The 21,066-nt window shown below is 41.8% G+C and overlaps 1 protein-coding gene across 4 annotated transcripts in view; it reads left to right on the forward strand.

Moving 5' to 3' along the window:
• Positions 1-21,066, forward strand: part of STX18 (syntaxin 18) — a 122,315-nt gene that overhangs the window by 91,401 nt on the left and 9,848 nt on the right. For all 4 annotated transcript variants that reach the window (XM_019025372.4, XM_004038377.5, XM_019025375.4 and 1 more), the window contains 2 exons: positions 12,020-12,135; positions 15,684-15,772. In XM_019025372.4, the coding sequence (XP_018880917.1) occupies positions 12,020-12,135; positions 15,684-15,772 (205 nt within the window). The remainder of the gene's footprint in view (positions 1-12,019; positions 12,136-15,683; positions 15,773-21,066) is intronic.

Below are 21,066 nucleotides of genomic sequence, written 5' to 3' on the forward strand. Positions count from 1 at the left end.
GCAGTGGTGGGGAGCAGCAGTTTTCCAGGGCAGGGAGGAGAGGGTGGCTTAGCATGGGCAGTCATAGCCTAAGCCAGGAGAGGGACTGATCCATGCTGGAGAGGGATAGAGAGGGGTGGTAGAGGCGGGTGGTTACATTTAGGAGAATAGATCAAATAATAAATACAGAAGGAGGCTGGATGTAGTGGCTCACGCCTGTAATCCCAGCGCTTTGGGAGGCCAAAGCGGGTGGATTGCTTGAGGCTGGGAGTTCGGGACCAGCCTGGGCAATATGGCAAAACCCCGTCTCTACTAAAACAAAAATTAGCACAACCTATAGTCCTAGCCACGTGGGAGGCTGAGGCACCAGAATCGCTTGACTCAGGAGGTGCAGGTTGCAGTGAGCTGATATTGAGCCATTGCACTCCAGCCTGAGCAACAGAGCGAGACACTGTCTCTAAATAAATAAAGGAGGATATTGAAAGCTAGGTTTCTCACTATAGGAGAAGTGAAAGGGGAAAAGCCCTGTCTGTGGTCTTGGGTGGAAATGAAAGATTGGCACGAATTCACGGTTTTCAATTTCCAAAGATCAATATAGAAGTAACTATGGTTGTAAATGTGTACGTATGTACACATTTATACGCGTGTATGAAAATGCATGCATATATTTTCTTGCTCTGGCCACTGAGGAGGCCTGGAAACAGTGACACTGTAATAGCAATAAGCCTAGTTAGCACTCAGATCTTGTCTTCTAAATACCAATTTCACCTTCAGGGAGCCAGGCCTCTTAGGGAAATGGCTGATTCTTAAACTGGAGCAGGGAACATATAAACCTGGAACAAGGAAGGGCTCAGAATGTTAGGACGTGTCTAAAGGACACAGCCATCAATTTGAAGCGGTGTCTACTGGCCAAATTAGAGATAACTTAAGCATAAAAATAAATGGCAGTAGCACATTATAACACATTCAGTGAGATAGGACATTATGAATCCATCTAAATAGGAATAAATAAATGAATACATTGAAAGATTGAAATTGATACTTACATAGTGTCAAAGCACTGCTCCCCCTGGTACTTAGTAATTACAAAGGGGAAGAGAATAACTTGACAGTGGGAAAGCCTAGCAGTCACCACCTTCATCAAGTGGGCAAAGGGAAATCACACACAACCTAATAGGATGCAGCAAGAAGAAAGCATCACTTTTGTGATTTCTGCCAAAGAAGCATGACTTGAATCCAACCGCGAGGAAACATCAAACTCAAATTCAGAGATCTCTGACAGAATAAGTGACACATTATTGTGTGTTGAGGCCGTGAAACTCAAGGAGAGACCGAATAGCTGTTCCAAACAAGGAGACTGAAGAGAAGTACTAGTTAGGAGCAGTGTGTGATGCTGTTGTTATAAAGGATATTACTGAGATAACTGTTCAAAATAGAGTGGGGTGGGGGGGTGCCGTGCACAGTGGCTCACACCTATAATCCCAGCACTTTGGGAGGCCGAGGTGGGAGGATTGCTTGAGGCCAGGAGTTTAAGACCAACCCGGGCAACACAGTGAGATCCCATCTCTACAAAAAATTTAAAAATTAGCTGGGTGTGGTGACATGCACCTGTAGTCCCAGCTTCTCAGGAGGCAGAGGTGGGAGGATTGCTTAAGCCCAGGAGTTCAAGGCTGCAGTGAGCTATGATCACAACACTACACTCTAGCCTGGACAACAGAGTGAGAAAAAAAAAAAAAAAAAAAAAAAGAATGGGGTCCAAGGGAGAAATGGAAGTAATGTAATAATATTTTTCATAAGGTACTTTTTTTTGGTCTACTACTTTTTTAGTGTTTGCAACAACTCTAGTAGTAGATATTGTTGGAAGGATATTGGAAGCCAGGTTTCTCACTCAGAAAAATGAAAGGGATAAAGCCAGAATGAACCCTGTGGTGTTGGGTTGGAATGAAAGATACTGAAAGCCATTTTACAGTTAAGAAAACCAAGGCCTAGAGGTTAGGTGGTAAACCAGGGGAGCACCTACTGTGTGCCAGGCTTCATGCCAGGCACTTTCTCATGGGTGATCTCATTTAATCTTTGAAAGAACTCTTTGAGAAAGATAGTATTTTCTCCATTTTGCAGATGAAGAAAACTTAGACACAGAGGATAAAATTGGCTGGGCGCAGTGGCTCATGCCTGTAATCCCAGCACTTTGGGAGGCCGAGGCAGGTGGATCACTTGAGATCAGGAGTTTGAGACCAGCCTGGTCAACATGGCAAAACCCCATCTCCACTAAAAATACAAGAATTAGCTGGGTATAGTGGTGCACTCCTGTAATTCCAGCTACTCGGGAGGCTGAGGCACAAGAATCATTTGAGCCTGGAAGGTAGAGGTTGTGGTGAGTTGAGATCGTGCCACTGCACTCCAACCTGGGTGATGGAGTGAGACTCTGTCAAAAAAAAAAAAGCATAAAATAAAACCCATCCAAGGCCACACTAAAAATAAGTGGCATTCTAGAATTTAAGCCCTTTGTTGGCTCCAAATCCCATTGTAAATGTGTCTTTTTCAAGGCAGTCAGTAAACCAGTGGTTTAAGGAGTCTCATCTCCAGACTGCCATGGGATTTACAGAATTGCGGGAGTAACCTGACAGCCAAGACAGCCTGGGAGGGCATCAGGTCAGTCTACTGTGCAGTGTGGCCAAGGAGAAAGCCCCCCACCACTCGAGTAGCCTTTGGCCACCACCCTAGGCCACTGCCCTGCTACTCTGTCAAGGCTCCTTCAGTCCTTCCCCCTTCACAGTGACATTCAGAAGATCAGCAGCTAGTTGGGCCAGCACTGAAGACCCTGCTAAGTCCGTTGTACAGATTGTACAAGTGTACTCTTTTCTCTGAATTATTTGCATTATTTGTGGGTTGGTTCAGCAGTTTTCTTCTGTTCCTCCATCGGTCTGCATCTTGTCAGAGGAAAAAAATGTATATTGCTTTAAGACTTCACAAAAAAAATTGTCTTATTAAGCCATTCTGCCTTTTGTTATTTCACAGTAATAATAGCAGCAGCAGCAGTAGTGTAATCGTTGTAGTAATAGCTAATTTTTTGAGCTCTTACTATGTGATGTAGACTGTGCTGAGTTAGCACTTACATATAAAGCAGTAACTCTAACAAGAAAGATAGTCAGAGCCCCATTTTATAGGTGGGAAAACAGGCTAAGAAATTTTGCTATTTGTCATTTAGTAACTGGAAAAAAAAAATCTGAAAATTCTGGCAGATAAGTATCTTGTCAAGCTAGTTTGAAAATTTGCTAATGTGTCAGGTTGCTCAATTCCTACATCCCAAAACTAATGTTTGAGGTAAAATATTAAGTCATAGATGCTAAATTTAATAATCATATGTATATACCTAGTGTCAAACATGGAGCAAATCCTCAGTTTATCTTTAAATAGGTTTCTCTTTTAGGTTTTTAACTGGCTTTTCCTTTGCTTAACACTTTTATTTTCGAGACTTACCCTTGCTATGTTCTTCTTCATTGCTGAATGATATTGCATTGCATGAAAGTAACTCCACTGGCTTATCCATCCTGTTGGTGGACATTTAGGTGTTCCCATTTTTTTTGGCTATGATGGATAAGGCTGCTGTAAACATTCTTTTATAGGCCTTTGTGTGGATCTATCTTTTCATTTCTTTTGAGTAAACAACTAAAAGTGGGTTGTCATAGTAGAGATGTTTCTTAGACTTAGTAAGAAACTGTCTTAAGTTTTCCAGAGTGATAACACCATTTGACACACTGTCCAGCAATGTATGAAAGTTACAGTTCCTCCACATGGCAGGATTTGGCATTGGCCATTTTTTCTAGCCATTCTACTGGATGTGGAGTGGTATTTCATTGTGGGTTTAGTTTGCATTTCCTCACTGACTAACATTGTTAATCACCTTTTCATGTGTTGATTGACTATTCATTTTCTTCCTGTGAAGTATCTGTTCAAGTCTTTTACTCATTTCTGTATTGGAGGATTGTTTGGCTGTTGATTTGTATAGGAGTTCTTTGTATATTCTGCATACACATCCTTATATACATGCTGCAAATATTTTTTCCTATTCTGTGGTTTATTTATTTTCTTAATGGTGTCTCTTGGTGAGCAGAAAGGTTTAATTTTGAGGAAGTTGAATTTTATTAATTTTTACTTTGTCTACCCCAGGGTCACTAAGATATTCTTTTATGTTTTCTTCTAGAAGCTTTATGATTCTGGGTGGTATATTTAGGTCTATCATCTGTCTCAGACCAACTTTTTGATAGGATGAAATGGGGTTGAGGTTTATTTTATTCTATATAAATAACTGGGGTTGAGGTTTATTTTATTGTATATAAATATCTATTTATTATATCAATGTTTGTTTAAAACACTTTCTTTTTCTCATTGAATTGACCTGGCATCGTCATCAAAAGTCAGTTGACCCAAACATGTATATGTCTGTTTCTGGACTCTATTCAGTATCATTGGTCTGATTGTCCTTATTCTACTGCCACACTGTCTTGATTACTGTGGTTTTATCATAAGTCTTGGAATCAGCTAGTTGTAAATCCTTCAAATTTCTGAATTTTCAGTATTGTTTTTGCTATTTTAGATTTTTTGTATATTTCCATATCAATTTTAGAATCAGCTTTTCGGTTTCTTCAGAAAATCTGCTAGAATGTTTATAGGGATTATGTTGAATTTATAGATCAATTTGGGGAGAATGGACATCTTAACATCTATCCACAAACATAGTATATCTTTGCATTTATTTCTTCCACTTTATTTTTAAATTTCTTTTTCTCAGCAATATTTTGTTATTTTTAGTGTAGACATCTTGCTCATCTTTTGTTAGATTCCTGGATTTTTTTTTATTCTATTGTAAATGATACCATTTTGTTAATGTTATTTTCCAGTTTCTCATTGCTAGTATATAGAAATACAATTAATTTTTGTATATTGACCTGTCTACAACTTTGATTAATTCACATGTAGTTCTAGTAGCTTTTTTTGTACATTCTTTTCTTTTTTTTTGTTTTTTGTTTTTGTTGTTGTTGTTGAGATGTAGTTTCGTTCTTGTTGCCCAGGCTAGAGTGCCGTGGCTCGATCTTGGCTCACTGCAACCTCCTCCTCCCGAGTTCAAGCAATTCTCCTGCCTCAGCCTCCTGAGTAGCTGGGATTACAGGCGCCCACCACCATGCCCGGCTAATTTTTGTATTTTAGTAGAGACAAGGTTTCACCTTGTTGGCCAGGCTGTTCTTGAACTCCTGACCTCACCTCAGGTGATCCACCTGCCTCGGCCTCCTAAAGTGCTGGGATTACAGGCATGAGCCACTGCACCCGACCTTTTTATTGTAAATTCTATCAATTTTCTACATACATAATCATACCATATGTGAATAACAGTAGTTTTGCTTTTTAATCTTTATGCCTTTTATTTCTTGTTCCTTTCTTGTTTTATTGCACTGGCTAGGGCCTGGACCTCTGGTACCATGTTGAATAGAAGTGGTTAGGATGGACATCTTTTCCTTGCTCTTGATTAAGGGACAAGGATTTAATACTTCACCATTAAGTATGAAGTGTTGGGATTATAGGCATGAGCCACTGCACCCAGCGCACCCATGTTTGTTTGTTTGTTTGTTTTCATATTTGTGGTTCTTTTTTTATGTGTATATCACAGAAGTAGGTATTATGTAGCTGTTCTTTATCAGGTTAAGGAAATTTCCTTTCTTATTGAGGGATTTGCTAGAAGAACTCACGGAACTCAGAAACACTATTATACTCATAGTTACAGTATATTATAGTGAAAGAATACAGATTAAAATCACCAAAGCTAAAAGGCACATAGGGCAAACTCCAGGAGAGACCAGGTACAAGCTTCTAGCTGTCCTCTCCCAGTGGAATAGTGTAGACAGCACTTAATTCTCCCAATATGTGGCTCCCAATACCTACATCACCATGTATTGTCAATCAGGGAAGCTCACCTGAGCCTTGGTGTTCAGGGTTTTCATTGGGGGTCAGTGATGTAGATGTGAAGTGCTAGCATAGCAGGCCGTAGTTAACTCAGTCTCCAGCCCCTCCAGAGGTCAAACTGATGGTCATGCCAGAGCCCTGTTAACTTCAATAGGGATGGCACTTGGTTCAAAGAGGCTGAAGAAGAGACCCCGAGCCAACAAACAAAACAGAGTTTATTTGGGGGAACTTATTTATAGAGCAGTCCGGTGGCAGTGGGCTGGACAGGAGAACCACTACTGCTTGTAAAAAGAATGTAGTTTATATACACCTTCACTTAGCCACCCACCCGCCAAGCAACCTCCACATAGCAGCCCTCATTACTTAAATTGCCATCAAGTGTGTCTGCCATGCACTGATACAGTGGCCCAAGGCCCCCAGTCATAAATCACTCTGTTAGCATAAACTATCTGGAATGCCCCCAGGTATACAAAGATACTCTCATCAGACGAGACGTACTAGGACCTTAGAGGTTATCTCCCAGGAGCCAAGCAAGGGCCAGTTTTTTCCTTGGAATGTGCAGAATTTGAACACCACAAACCTGCTGAGTCATCCCTTTACTGCATACCTTATTTTCCTAGTTTGCTGAAAGTTTTTATCATCAGAGGATCTTGACTTTTTCAAATGCTTTTTCTACATCTAATGCAATGATCATATAGGCTTTTTTCTTTTTTTGTTAAGGGGGTGTATTACATTGATCGATTTTCAAATGTTAAACCAACTTTGTATTCCTGGGTTAAACCCCATTTGGTCATGATACATTATTGTCTTTACATATTGCTAAAATCAGTTTGTTTGTATTAAGGATGCTTTTATGTTCATGAAGATATGTGTCTAATTTTCTCTTCTTGTAATATCTTCATAGGTTTCTGAATCTGGGTAATACTGGCCTCATAAAATGATTGTGTAATTGTTTTCTCTTCCTCTGTTGTTCAGATCTACTGGGTCCTTACGTTGTTCCTCATCCTAGGGAAAACACTTAGGCTTTCATCATAAAGTATGATGCTAATTGTAGATTTTGTACGTGTTTATCAGATTAAGGAAGATCCCTTCTATGCATGCTTTTCCCCGTCTTGTTTGATTGCTCTAGAGCAGTGTATAAAGGTATACATTCTATTTTACAGCTCCATAGTACTGCAGAGTGTCTTCCACCAGTTCCATGTTGATGGACGTGGATTTTTTCCTAGGCCTTTGCCATATTAAAATTGAATTACGAAATTGCTATAATCAATAACTTTTTCATATTATTGTTATATCTTTGGGATAGAGTCCCATAAGTGGGATTGCTGGATTAGAGATTAAATACATGTTAATTTGCAGGATATTACCAAGGTCCCCTCCATAGGAGTCACACTGTTTGGCACTCTCACCATCAATATACGGAAGTGCCCACTTCACAGCCTGACCTACCCAGTATGTCTTCACATTTGGGTGTTTTCACCAGTCCCAGTAGGCAAGAAATAATGATGCAGTGTAGTTGTTAATATGCATCATCTTCTTATGAGGAAGATTGAGCATTTTTCATGTGTTTAAAAGCCATTTGCATTTGTGTGAAGTTTCTTGCCTAGTTTACTGTAGGGCTGTTGGTCTTTTTCTCTGTCTACTTTACCTATGGTGGGGCTTTTTTTTTTTTTTTTTTTAATAAACTTGTTATTTTAAGAGCAGTTTTACATTCATAGCAAAATTGAGCAGAAAGTACCAAGAGTTCCCATATACCCCTTTCACTGTCCTCCCCACCCGCCAATACACTAATAGCCTTCACCACCAATAGCCATCAACATGCCCCACCACTCATGGTGCTTTGTTTTTTGTTTTGTTTTGTTTTGTTTTGTTTTGTTTTGTTTTGTTTTGTTTTGTTTTGAGACGGACTCTCATTCTTTTGCCCAGGCTGGAGTGCAGTGGGTGATCTCGGCTCACTGCAAACCTCCACCTCCCAGGCGTAAGCAATTCTCCCACCTCAGCCTCCTGAGTAGCTGGGACTACAGGTGCATGCCACCACTCCCGGCTAATTTTTGTATTTTTAGTAGAGACAGGCTTTCACCATGTTGGCCAGGCTGGGCTTAGACCTCAAGTGATTCGCCCTCCTCGGCCTCCCAAAGTGCTGGGATTACAGGAGTGAGCCACCACACCCAGTTCACCCATGTTTTTTTTTTCATACATGTGGTTCATTTTTTTATGTGTATATCTCTGATGCATTTGGAATTTACCTTGGTGTACAGTGTAGGGAGAGGGAAAACATTTATTCTTTCATATAACTACCGATTATCCCAGTGCAACTTATTAAACCATATCATATATTAAATACATATATGCAGTTGAGTCTGGTTTTGAATTTTATATCCTATTCATTGGTCTGTCAATCTTTTCATGCTCTAATACCACACTTGGTTTTTTTAGGGTTTTCTTGGCTATTATTCCCTCCCCTTCCTAATCTCCATGATATTTTCACTATAAACCTTTTCAAACATATGGCAGAATTGAATTTTACAGTGAACACCCATATACCTATACCCTAGATTCGAGCATTTACATTTTACCATACTTGCTTCTTTTACCTGCCTATCATTCCATATGCATTTAGTCTCTTTTTAAAATAGATTTCAGAGTAAACTGCAAACAGTGCCCTTTGCCTTCAGTACTTTAGTATGCATATCATTAACTAGAGTTCAATATTTGTTTACAGTTTTTCTGACCATTCTTGCTTATTTCCAGATGAATTTCATAGTTGATTTTTCTGGCTTCAGGATGGTACCTGGTGATGTTTTTTTATTGGAATCACATTACATTTATAAATTAACTTAGGGGGAACCAACATCTTTATATTTCTTTTTCTATCCAAGAATGATGTGTCCTTTCCTTTGTGTCTTTCAGGAATCTTTTTTGGTTTTTTACATATGGGCTTTGGGCTTAAGTTTATTCTAAAGTTTTTGTTGATATTGTTAGTTTTTTATCTTTTGTTTTGTTTTGGCTATTGCAAGTAGAATCTTCTCTTTCATTATATCTTCCAACTGTAAATGAGGTACATTATCATGAACATTTAAGTCATTTTGTTATTGTTGTTATAAGCAGTTTTGTGGTGAATATCCTTATAACTTTACCTTTGTGCATATTTGTGATACTTAGAATAGCAGATTATATTTTCCAAAGAAAGCTGCCCCCAAATAGATCCCATACCACATGCTCTTCTTAAAAAGTGATGTTACTGCTCCATTGAGAAAGCAAATTGGGGTCTGTGTTTCTTCCCCTTGAACTCCAGTGGACCATCGTGAATGTGTTGGGCAGTAGAATATGGGCAGAATTATGATTTCTGACTTCTAAGGCTAGGTCATGAAAGGCACTAAAGCTTCCACCAAAGTCTTTAAGACTGCCAGCCCTGCAGGCAGCCAGCTGCCATGCACCAGTAACACACTCCTGCAGCTCCATGAAGAAGAAATGAGGCTCCCAGCAAGCACCAACTTGCTAGCCATGTGTGTGGCCTCCTTGGAAGTGAACCCTCCAGCCCTGGTCAGCCCTTCAGATGACTGCAGCCCTAGTTGCCTTCTAACTGCACCCTCCTGAGACACACAGAGCCAGAACCACCCAGCCAAGGTGTTCCCAAATTCCTGACCCCAGAAGCAGTGATCAGTAATAAATCTCACTGTTTCAAGGCACTAAGTTTTATGACTCAGCTGTAGTAACCAGAACAATTAAAAAGATAGATAACACGGTGACTTTTGAAAAAATTTTTTGTTAAATTTTGTAGAGGACCATTTCCTAAATAGTCTTTTTGAGAAAACTGCTCTCAAAAAACTCTGTGAAGAGAGTGTCTGCAATCAGGTTATTTGCAAATACCATCCTTTTTGGAAATTCAAAATGTATTTGAGCATATTAAAGGCTCTGAAAACTTATATAGTGAAACACCTATCTAGCTTTGACTCAACTTTCTCAGACTGATTCGACCACAGAAGTCCTTTCCCACAGCCCAGGATGGGTAGAATATACCCCACATGGAGCAGTTGTTACGAGCATGGGCTTCAGAGCTAGGTTCCCTGAGGTCATGTCCCAGCCCAGCCATTTGCTGACTGTGACCTGGGCAAGTTTCCTAACTTCTCTACACCTCAGTTTCCTCCTTTGTTAAAAGGTTGTTAATACTAGTACCTACCTGATGGGGATATTCAAAATTAAATAAATTTATCCATACAAATTGCTTAGAAAAAATGTCCACTATATGAGCCATTAACAAATGTTAGCTGGCGTTAGTAATATCACCCTAATATGCATTTACATTGTTTCTTTAATTACAGACTCTCTGCCTAACAATATGGAATTTATCCTAGATAGCGCTCTGCCTATAATTTTATAGCGTTTATGTAGATTCTAGTAAAGCTATTACAAAGCCTGTTATTGCATAACCAAAATGTTTTCTTATTAACCAGTTACTTGTATTTATAATGCACTCATTCATTCAACATATATTTATGCAATGGAATACCAGGCACTAATCCAGAATCTGGGATCTAGGAGCAAGGCTGACAACCAACAGATAAATAAACAGGGGGATTATAGACTGTGATAACTGCTATGGAGAAAACAGATGCAGAGGAGTGGGAGGCGGCCTTTCCTTGACAGAAGAGTCAGAGGTGGCCTCTCTGAGTAGGTGAAATTGAGCTGAGCCCTGTAGATGGGAAGGAAGACGATGCCCTGGGAAGAGCCCGTGGGGAAGAAACAGGGGAATGCCAAGTGCAGAGGACTCAGTCCTGAAACGAGTCTGTGCCTTCAAGTGGGTATTTAAGGACTTGTGCTTTCAGAGCTAACTTATATTAAGATGTGACTTAGAACATATACGTGTGTGGGTATAGGTATATATATATGTGTGTATGAGTATATATGTTGGGGGGTATGTGTGTGTGTGGGGGTGTGTGTGTGTATATATATGGGTAGGGGGTATATATGTGTGTGTTTCTGTGTGTGTATGTGGGAGTATATGTGTGTGTGTATGTGGGGGTATATATGAGTGTGTGTGTGTACGTATATATGTGTATGTAGATATATGTGTGTGGGGGAGGGTATATGTGGGGGGTATATATACATATCTGCACATATATGGTGTGTGTGTATGTAGGGGGTATATATGTGAGTGGGGGGTATATATATGTAGTATATGTATGTGGGTGTGTATATATGGTATGTGTGTATGTGTGGGTATATGTGTGTGTATATATGTGTGTGTGTTTATGTGGGTGAGTATATGTGACTATGTGTATGTATGTGGTGTGTGTGTATATGTGGGGGATATACATGCATGTATGTATATATATATGGGGTATGTGTATATGTAGGGGGTATATACGTGTGGGGGATATACATGCATGTATGTATATATATGGGGTATGTGTGTATGTAGGGGGTATATATGTGGGGGGGTATATATATGTGGTATATATATTGTGTGTATACATGTGGGGGTATGTGTGTGGGGGTATATGTGTGGTGGTATATATGTGTGTGGGCATATATGTGGGAGGGTATGTATATATGTGTGCATGGGTATATATATGTGGTATATATGTGTGTGTGTGGTGTGTGTATATGTGTGGATATACATGTGTTGGGGTATATATGTGTGTGGGGGTATATATACATATGAATATATGTATAATATGTATTATATATTATTATTAATAACATACTCAGCAATCTTTTTGCATTAGTGTCAACTACTGGGTAAGCATCAATCCAGCTTCCTGGGTTTGTTGAGTGCGGTGTGTCAGTCTATGGAGTGTATTCAGCACATACCAACTGCAGCCTCCCCCTGCATGCTGGTCACTGTGCCGTGGCTGCAAATGCAGAGGGCATGCACAATCTCTACCCTGCAGGCAATAATGCCAGTGTTAAGTGCCCCAGTGCAGGTGTGTCCGGATGGCCACTGGGCCCAGAGGCAGTGACTGCTCCCCAGTACAGGGACACAGAGCAAAAGCGCAGGGTCACATGTGACTCCTTCTGTTTTCAAAAAGGAATCCTGTTATGGAAATAAAATACCTGCCTGCTAATTATTTATTTTTAGATCTAAGCTGGAACCAGAACCAAATACAAAGACAAGAGAATCCACATCTTCTGAGAAAGTTTCACAGAGTCCTTCAAAAGACTCTGAAGAAAACCCTGCCACTGAAGAACGTCCAGGTACGAATTGAGATGAAAATCTCGCCTTGCATTTCTTCCTTGTGACATGTTGGCAAGAGTACAGCACAGGAACGAAGTAGCACAGTCTCAGACATGTTTTGGTGTTTGTATTTGCATAAAGCAAAGGAAGCAGGAGGCGGCAGCCTTTGTGTCTGTCACAGTTGATCTTCATGAGTGCCACGGAGGCAGGGGGTGCATTCACCCAGTCATCTGGGAGCTGGCGGGGTCCGGGAGAAAGGGCCTGCTGGAGGGGTGAGGCCGGGAGCTGTCTGCCTCAGGAGCCCTGTGTGCTGGCCTCAGGAGAGGCAGCATCGCCTCCTTGGCAGCCATGCCCTGCATGTCAGCTCTGAGCTGCCAGGCCTGCATCCGGGTACAGTGTATAACCTCAGCAGCCTTTCACAGCCAGTCAAACCAACAGGACAAAATGCAAATCTGAATTGATGTGCTGCCTATCACCACAGATACTAGAGGGCCCATGGCTTAGAATAGTTCCTGATGCACAGGAGATGCAGAAGAAATACAGGGTCTCCATGAAGTCCGAAAATGTAGGGGGACATACACAGTGTGGTCATGGATGTCTGTGATCTGTGTGTCTGGCTGGTACCCCTGCGTAGGGATGCCTGCATAGTTTGCCGTATCTCAAAGGCAGAGTGGAGCAGGGTTCTTTGTGTGAATCTCAGGGTGATGGCGTGCTGGAGCCAGGAGAGACCTGGGAGTCCCCTTTAGCATCCTTCTCCATAGTCTCATGGCAGTTCTTATTAACTCTTGTCTTCCAGATGCTAGGCATGGTCCTGGACATGTCACAGAAATTACAGGTTGAGTATCTCTTATCTGAAATGCTTGGGACCAGAAGTGTTTTGGATTTAGGGTTTTTTCAGATTTTTGCATATTTGCATTGTCCTTACCAGTTGAGCATCTCTAATCTGAAAACTAAAATCTGGAAAGCTCCAATGAGTATTTCCTTTGGGTGTCACACTGGAGCTCAGTAAGTTTCAGGGATGTGATTCCTGCCCTCAGGGAGCTCACAGTTGATGGGAAAGATAAGACTCTAGCCCCTGGGAGAAAGTAAGTAGTACCTCAAGAGAGAGCAGAGGGCCAGGGAGACTTCAAGAGAAGGTGGCACTAAGAAGTGAGTCTGGGCCGGGCGCAGTGGTTCACACCTGTAATCCCAGTACTTTGGGAGGCCAAGGCGGTTTGGATCACCTGAGGTCAGGAGTTCAAGACCAGCCTAACATGGAGAAACCCCATCTCTACTAAAAATACAAAATTAGCCAGGTGTGATGGCGCATGCCTGTAATCCCAGCTACTCGGGAGGCTGAGGCAGGAGAATCACTTGAACCTGGGAGGCGGAAGTTGCGGTGAGCCAAGATCGTGCCATTGCACTCCAGCCTGGGCAACAAGAGCGAAATTCCGTCTCAAAAAAGAAAAAAAAAAAAAAAAAGTGAGTCTGGACCTGAAAAAATAAAAAATGAAAGCTTAGAAAGTTCTAGACAGAGGCAGCAGCATGAGCAAGTGCTCAGAGGCCAGAAAGCCTGGAGATTGGGTGGAATATAGTCAGTAAAGAAGACCCCTGGGGATCAGTGAAGCCCATCAGTGGGAGGAGAGGTGGGAGTAAGCTTGGAAGGGTGGGTAGGGCCTTGAATGCCAGAGTAGGGAGTCTGGACTTGCCTCTGTGGCACCAGGGTGCACGGGTGGCCTGGGCAGAGGACTGGCATGGTGGGTGCTGTGCTTCAGGCTGATCCTTAGGGCAGCCTGTCAAGAAGGCTTCTGATGGCCACAAATGAGCATGTTGTAGAGTCTGAGTTCTGCTAAGAAAACTTTCCCATTCTAGCTCAGAGTTAATTTATGCTTGGTTCAGATACGAACAAGGTTTCTGTTTCTAATTTTGATGTTTTTTTCCTTAAAAAAGAAATCAACAACAGTAAAAGCTTGAAATGGGTACCATAATGAGGACAAGTAGGAGACAGCTCATAAGGTGGGGGTGGGGGGTAGATGAAAGTACAAATGTTCCTACCCAAAGAATGTCATCTCAGGAAAATACCAGATCATTTCTAAAGATACTTTTAGCCAACCTTTTACAAACACATGTTTTTCTATAATGACACTTCTGGTAAAAACAGCCATTTTTCTAAAAGCCTACATGCACTAAGTTGTGGATGACATGGAGTTTTTTTTTGTAAAGATATATTTCTAATAAATAACCATAACTTTCAGGCATGGCCTGCCTAGTGAGCTTTCTCTACATTGTTGCTATCATTATGTTCTCTTCCCCTATTTAAAGATCTGGACTTGTTGCCATTTCATGGGGCTGAGACTGACTACAGGAAATTTACTGAGATTGAGGAAAAAAGGAAAAAGAAGCAGTATTTGCCTTTGAGTACTTGGAAGCTCACTGATAAGCCCTGAGACACCACTGAGACACAGACACAAAGTGACTTCATTACAGTCTCCCCCAAGGATCCATCCCTGCCATCCCTCTCCCCTCTGCTCCCAACCCTACCCCGTTGATGAACTGCACAGACCTCTTACCGTCATCCTGGGCAGCAGCAGTCCTTTCTAGGGGCCTGTGGTATTGACATGCTTCAATGGAGGATGCATCACCTTTCCTTGATCATAATGAAAAAGTTCTCCAGATTAAAATGTTCCTACACTCCCTTTCAGCAGTTCCATGCCCAGGTATCTGTCCTAGAGAGTCACTCCAGCATGTGCACAAAGCACAGACCGGGACACAGTACCATGACACCAGTGAACAGTCTGAAACCACTGAGGTCTGTCAGCGTAGTTATGGCTAAAGACCAGTGTATCCTCACGATGGAATATCATGCAGCAATTTAAAAGAACAAGGTAGATCTACTTGGACCATCTCCAAGATGTATCAATAAATCATACAAAGCAAGTTTTAAAACAGCATGTTACTATTGATATCTGTGTGAAAAGCAAGCCACCATACACACAAAACTGTGTATTACTTGAATTTCATGGGTAGACAGGGACTCATATATCTTTGTATGTGAATATCTTTAGATAAAATCTATGAAGCTACATCAAAGCAGTAACTTCTGGGAGAGGAATAGGATTGGAGAACAGTATATCACTTCCTGTATATATATATATATGTATGTATATATGCATATGTATTTTTTACAATAAAAATATGTCTTACGGTCTTTAAAAGTAGACAGGGGTGTATGTGTCTTGAAGTAAAACATACTTTAAGACTCATTCTGAAGAATTCTGAAGACATTCTGAATAATGTCCATTTAGTTTGCACCCATTGCTGACATCAGTGCGATACTGAAACCGTGCATAGGTCCCCCTCCCCATCACACACACACATGCATGTGCCTGCACAAAGACAATTTAAAGCCTAAATGTTGTGAAAGAATCATGTCTGCAGTGCCTGAATATTAGCCCAAAGATCATGAAATATATAGACAAAGCTGTAAGATTCTGTTCCATCTCTTGTTTGTGTTATGACTACATCCTAAGCCAGCCTATTCTAAAACACATATTTGGTCTTCTATTTTCAATTTTTTTTTTTTTAACAGAAAAGATTTTGGCTGAAACACAACCTGAATTGGGAACGTGGGGAGATGGCAAAGGCGAAGATGAGTTATCCCCAGAAGAAATACAAATGGTAATGCTATTCTCTGCCTAATTATTTATTTTTAACTGGTTTTCATAAGACTGTTTCACTGAGGAGAAACTCATCCTCAATGCCCTTGCCCTTATTTTTATACTGAGTTTTAAAAATTATAAATGTGTATTTTATATACACTTTCCTATTTGATTTCCTAATTCTTACGGTGCTTTTCATATGCTTTAAATTTGCAGTAGCATAATTAAAGAAGACATTTTGCCTTGGAAGAATTTTACTAATAATAGATGTCTTTTCAACAACAGTAAAATAGTCTTCTAGACTAAATGGGTCTTTTATAAATGCCACTATGATGCTTTTTAATTGTTTGAATTGCTAGTGCTATGGTAATGTGAAAAAAGTAAGATAATGACTGAAAAGTGAAAAGAGTAACACCTTAACTACTGATAGCACCTCCTTTTAGTTACCTGCCCTCTGGTTTCCAGCTGCTATAGCTTACCATCTATGGGTGGGTTTCAAAAGGAACTGATAGGTCTGCCAAGCCCCTGCCAGCTCATGTCCAGCAGTGTCTGTGTGCAGCTCGTCTGGACACTGGTGTGACAGAAGCCAGATGGAATATGCTATCTGTGTGTGGGAATAGATGTCACCTAGAGCTGCTAGGATGTGACACTGTCCTCTAAGACGTGGGGAATGTGACTACCATACAGCATGCCTCCAGTGACTCTGCCTGGCAAGTGATAGCATTTTAAGTGTGCAGCAGTTTGCAGTAGATAAAACTTTTTGATTCTCATTTTATCCATGATACTCTTAATAATTGCACAAAGAGGTGGTGGAACATCAGCATCTCATTTTGACATTGGCAAAAGGCAGCAAAGGGTCTTGCCCAGAGTCCCCTAGTTAATCAGGGAAGAGCTGGATTTCCAGCCCTCAAGAAGATAAGAAGTGGAGCGTGAAGACAGCTCTGTTGAGGAAGAATGGGATCCAGTCTTTCCCCAGCCTTGAGCTTCTCAGACTGAGGCGTTTGTGTTGCTGCTTAAGCCACCTGAAATTTCAAGCTCTCTCTATCCACTCCTGGCATGTCTTACAGGTCTCAGGTGTTTTTTCCTCAGACAGACCCGGCAACCCCACCTACAGCAGCTCCCAGATACTGTGTCCCATGACCCTACTTGATTTCCCGCATAGAGCACAAGCTCTATGAGAGCAGAATCTTGTCTTGTTTTCCTCACCCAGAGCCCAGAACAGTGTTTGGGAATTCTTTGTTGAATGCATGAGTGACTTTGATGAGTATAACATAAAAGCTATAGGTTGTTTTCAATGGTAAAATGGGATCATCAGTAATAACTATTAGAATGTTCTAGTGTTCAGTTATTACTAGTATTATGGATACTTATGAATGCTTTCTCTATCCCAAGCCTTTTACATATGTTGTCCTGTTGAATCTTCATGACAATCCAGTCAAGTAGGAATTATCACTATTACACAGTTGAAGAAAATGATGCACAAAAGCTAAAGCCCTACCCAATGTCACAGAACCAGTAGAGCAGCAGAGCCAACCTTTGGCTCCAACCTGTGCTTTTTTTCCAGTTGGTTCTGGTGGTCTAGGCGAGTGTTGCTGCACAGGAGCAGCGTGGCACACTGACACAGGCCAGCCAGGCAGAGAAGTCAGAACAGCCACGCTGGCCCACCAAAGTGTCATTGTAAGCATAGTTGTGCAGGCTGGGGACCTCCAGGGATGGCCAGGTCCACATGTCTGCTCTCGTGAGCATTGGCCGCCAAGGGCAGAGGACTGGCTCAGCATCCTCTTGCTCTTTGGACTTCCTGTTTCTTCTCCATGCCTGAAATAAAAGACGGAAACCAAATCTCTTTCCTCAAAATGGCATGGACAAGTGAAGACAAAAAAGCCAAAAGGTAGCACAGCCTAGTGGGAACAGTGTATTGTCTGACTGGAGTCCACACGCAGCCTCATCATTGCAGCCCTGGGCCCTCTCACTGCTCTGGACCTCTGTTCCCTCATCTGTGAGATGGGCAAAAAATGGCCACCCCACAGGTGGGGCTAAAGTTTGAGTGAGCTGGCCCATGAGGTGCATGCAACAAAGAGCCAGACACATGGGGTGCTTGAAAAATTCTGTTTCCCCTTCCTTTACCCTTGAGAGTGGCAGGTTGTACAAAGAGGCAGAAGAGCCTCTCCCTGCACAGGATGGAAGACATTGGGCATAGCTGCCCATGTGCCATGAGCAGGGAAGGACTGTGGCGTGCATGCCATCATGGCAGGGTCAGGGCATGCAGGATGGCAGCTGGAGCTCAGACCATTTTCATATGCCTTTCATATACAATTCAGTTTCACACAGATTTATCCACCCAGGTGAGTGGTTTCCCCTTTAAAATCATTGCCTTGGAAGCTTGAAACTGATTCCAGTGATGGTACCATTAGCCCTGACTTTCCTGAGACTTGCTTTGGGGGTTCTCCTTCAGAGCCTGTGATATTTTCTTTGGAATACTAAGCAGAGCTGTCTGTCCTTTACAGACAAAAATAATTCTGAACTAAGAAAATGACTCAAACACCTTAAAGTGCCCTGCAAGATCCTTGCCTTCCTTTCCAGCTTCTTTCATGTTCCAGAATTCACCTTATGACTTGAAATAAGTGCTCACCAAATCCAGCAAATGTGGGACCTAGGCCCTCGAGGTGCACATTGTATAGGCGGTGGTTAGAGGAAGACAGCCGCAGGGATTCCAAGCAGTCATTGCTGTCATTCAGGTTGAGAGATGAGGAGGGCCTTGAGCCGGGAGTGGCAGTGAAGGTAGTGTTGAGAGCTGTGGTGTAGGAAATGGCCTGCACTGAAGTGTGAGATGAGGAAGGAACCTTGAGCTTTCTGACGTGGGTCATCAGGAGGAGGGAGGGTGCACAGAAGGTGGGCAGGCTGGGGCTGAGCAGGAGATGATGAATTTCATGTAGACAGGTGTGAGTTTGAGGCGCCTGTGGGACATTCATGAGAGGTGTCTATGGGCTCCAGGGCTCGGGCTAGAGAAATGCATGTGGGAGACATCTTACAGCTGATGTTTGAAGCATGTGCTTGGGTGAGGCTCTCTAGAAACATGATGAACAGCGAGAAAGGAGAAGGGGTCATGGACACCACCCTGGGGTACACTCCACTGGAGGGAGGCTGGGGCGGAGAAGCCAACAAAGGAATGTAAAGAGGGATTGGATCATATTCCCGTCCTACAGCCAAATAATGGCAGAAGTTTCTTAAAAATCTCTTAGGTTTTCACTGGTTTATATGAAATCCTTGTATTAGTGGAAATGAGTCGTTTCCCCAAATATTATACCATTGCCCCATTTCTTTGCTAGACAAAAAAATGTGTACAGCTCTGTCTCTTCATTAAGAAAGAATACGTTTGTATTTAAGAAGAGTTTACCTTCTGTGTTGGGCTTTTTTTTTCTTTCTTTCTTTCTTTTTTAATGCACTCCACCACTCTTCATAAAGGAAATAGCTAGAATAACAATAGTGTGGGTTGTTTGTCTGAGGATTTTTGCCTTTCTCTGGCAGGCAGTGGTGAGCTAAGTATGTTAACCTTTACAGCTGCGTGACTTAGCAGCCTGTAGGTGTGAGAGTTGGACCAGAGGAAGGCTAGCAGTGAGGATATCCGTAATCACCTGATGCTCTCATCCTGTGGAGGGATGATGAAAGAACATAGGCTTTGGGACTAGACAGAGTTGGCTATGAATTTATACCACTTACTATCTTTGTAAGCTGAGGCAAGAAATCACTGCCATCAGTGATCTCTTCAGAATCAATACCCCACAGAATTGTCTCAAGCGCTGGATGCAGTAGCACCTGTAAGAGCACCCAGCAGAGGGCAGGGCAGAGCAAATGGTGACTCCCTCCCACCGGAAAGATACTGCCATGTCTGTGCATTGTGGCATGCCCTGCACGTGTTTTAGCAACTGATATGTCAGAGTATGGCTCCTCTTCCCACACTGAGGTTGATGCAGCATGCTTCTGTTTCATTCCACTGTCCCGAGTCATTGTCTAAAGACACCAGCGGCCACTCCCAGTAACACTGGTAGCTCTAGCATGGTAGTATCAATTGACTAAAGCAATCAGAATCAGCAGGACTTCCTAATTTTTATTGTGTTACTGCAAGAGGATCGGGCAGAAGGCTGTAATGTTCAGTACTTTTATGACAGGCTATTTAATGTCCAGTTAACTTCTTTCGTAATTGGGAATAATAGCTAAGTACCATATCTTATAGTCTGACTAACTCAAATCTTATTTAAAAGGCTTAACTTTGAAAATAAAGAGAAAGAAATACAACACTGTTGGTTTTAAATTGGAAAATGTTGTAGCAAATCGTGGTCATAATTCATAATCACTGTTTCGGAATTTTTCCTCAGGGTAAAATAATGAATTAAGCCCAATAATAGCAATATAATTCATTGTTTCACCCAAAGGAACAGTTATCACATATTGCAAAATGGTTGCAGGGTATTATATAATTTGCACAATAAATTTCCCTATATAACTCATGATACAGGTATATTAATGCCTTTGAGTTTGCAGGTGTTTGTGGTCAGGCTGAGTGGAACCAAATTGTTTTCCAAAGTTACATCAAGAAAATTCCTCCCTTTCTAAACACACATTCACTTTACTTGCCTCAGGTAAAACCACCTGCATTTATTGATGTACTCCTTGGGATAATTTTTTAAAACATGAACGTGGCTTCTGTTTCTTAAATCCACATGAAAGGCATCTTCCAAGGCCCTGTCGCCTGAGGTAGGCCTGTAGAAACCCCCAGTGGCTGGCTGGCAGGGCTCGCCAGTTTTCAGCTCATGTATCTGGAACAAGGATTGGTGGAATCTGAATACCACATAGTGAGAGCTGGACAGACCCTGGGGAGGTTCCAGGTTTACAGGGGCACGGCAAATGCTGGCTTCCACCAGAAGGATACGGCAGAGTCCGTCTACTGTCACATTATGGGGATCATAGGGGATCGAGGTGAGGGTCACACAGCCAGAAGTGTGAAGGGGTTTGGTAAAGAGAAAGCACATCTGGAAGAGTCCAGAAAGGGCTGGGCAGGGGACTCCTGAGCTATGAGGGCCAGAGGGCTTTCTGGGATGGTCCCCCTGTGCTCCTCAGCTTTTCTTGGCTCTTTATGACACAAATACTTCTCTTGGCCTCATTTTATACTCAAAGGCCTTTGTAGGAGTGATTTTCTTTTGAAAATTATAGTAAAGAGGATTAGATTAGAAAAGGATTTCTATAACAATATATTCACAATGTGGATTTGTATCCTTTAAACCAGATTAGAAACCTTTTAGCAGGGATTGATTGGAA

The sequence above is a fragment of the Gorilla gorilla genome, chromosome 3 (genome assembly GCF_029281585.2).
Source record: "Gorilla gorilla gorilla isolate KB3781 chromosome 3, NHGRI_mGorGor1-v2.1_pri, whole genome shotgun sequence".
Lineage (NCBI taxonomy): Eukaryota > Metazoa > Chordata > Mammalia > Primates > Hominidae > Gorilla > Gorilla gorilla.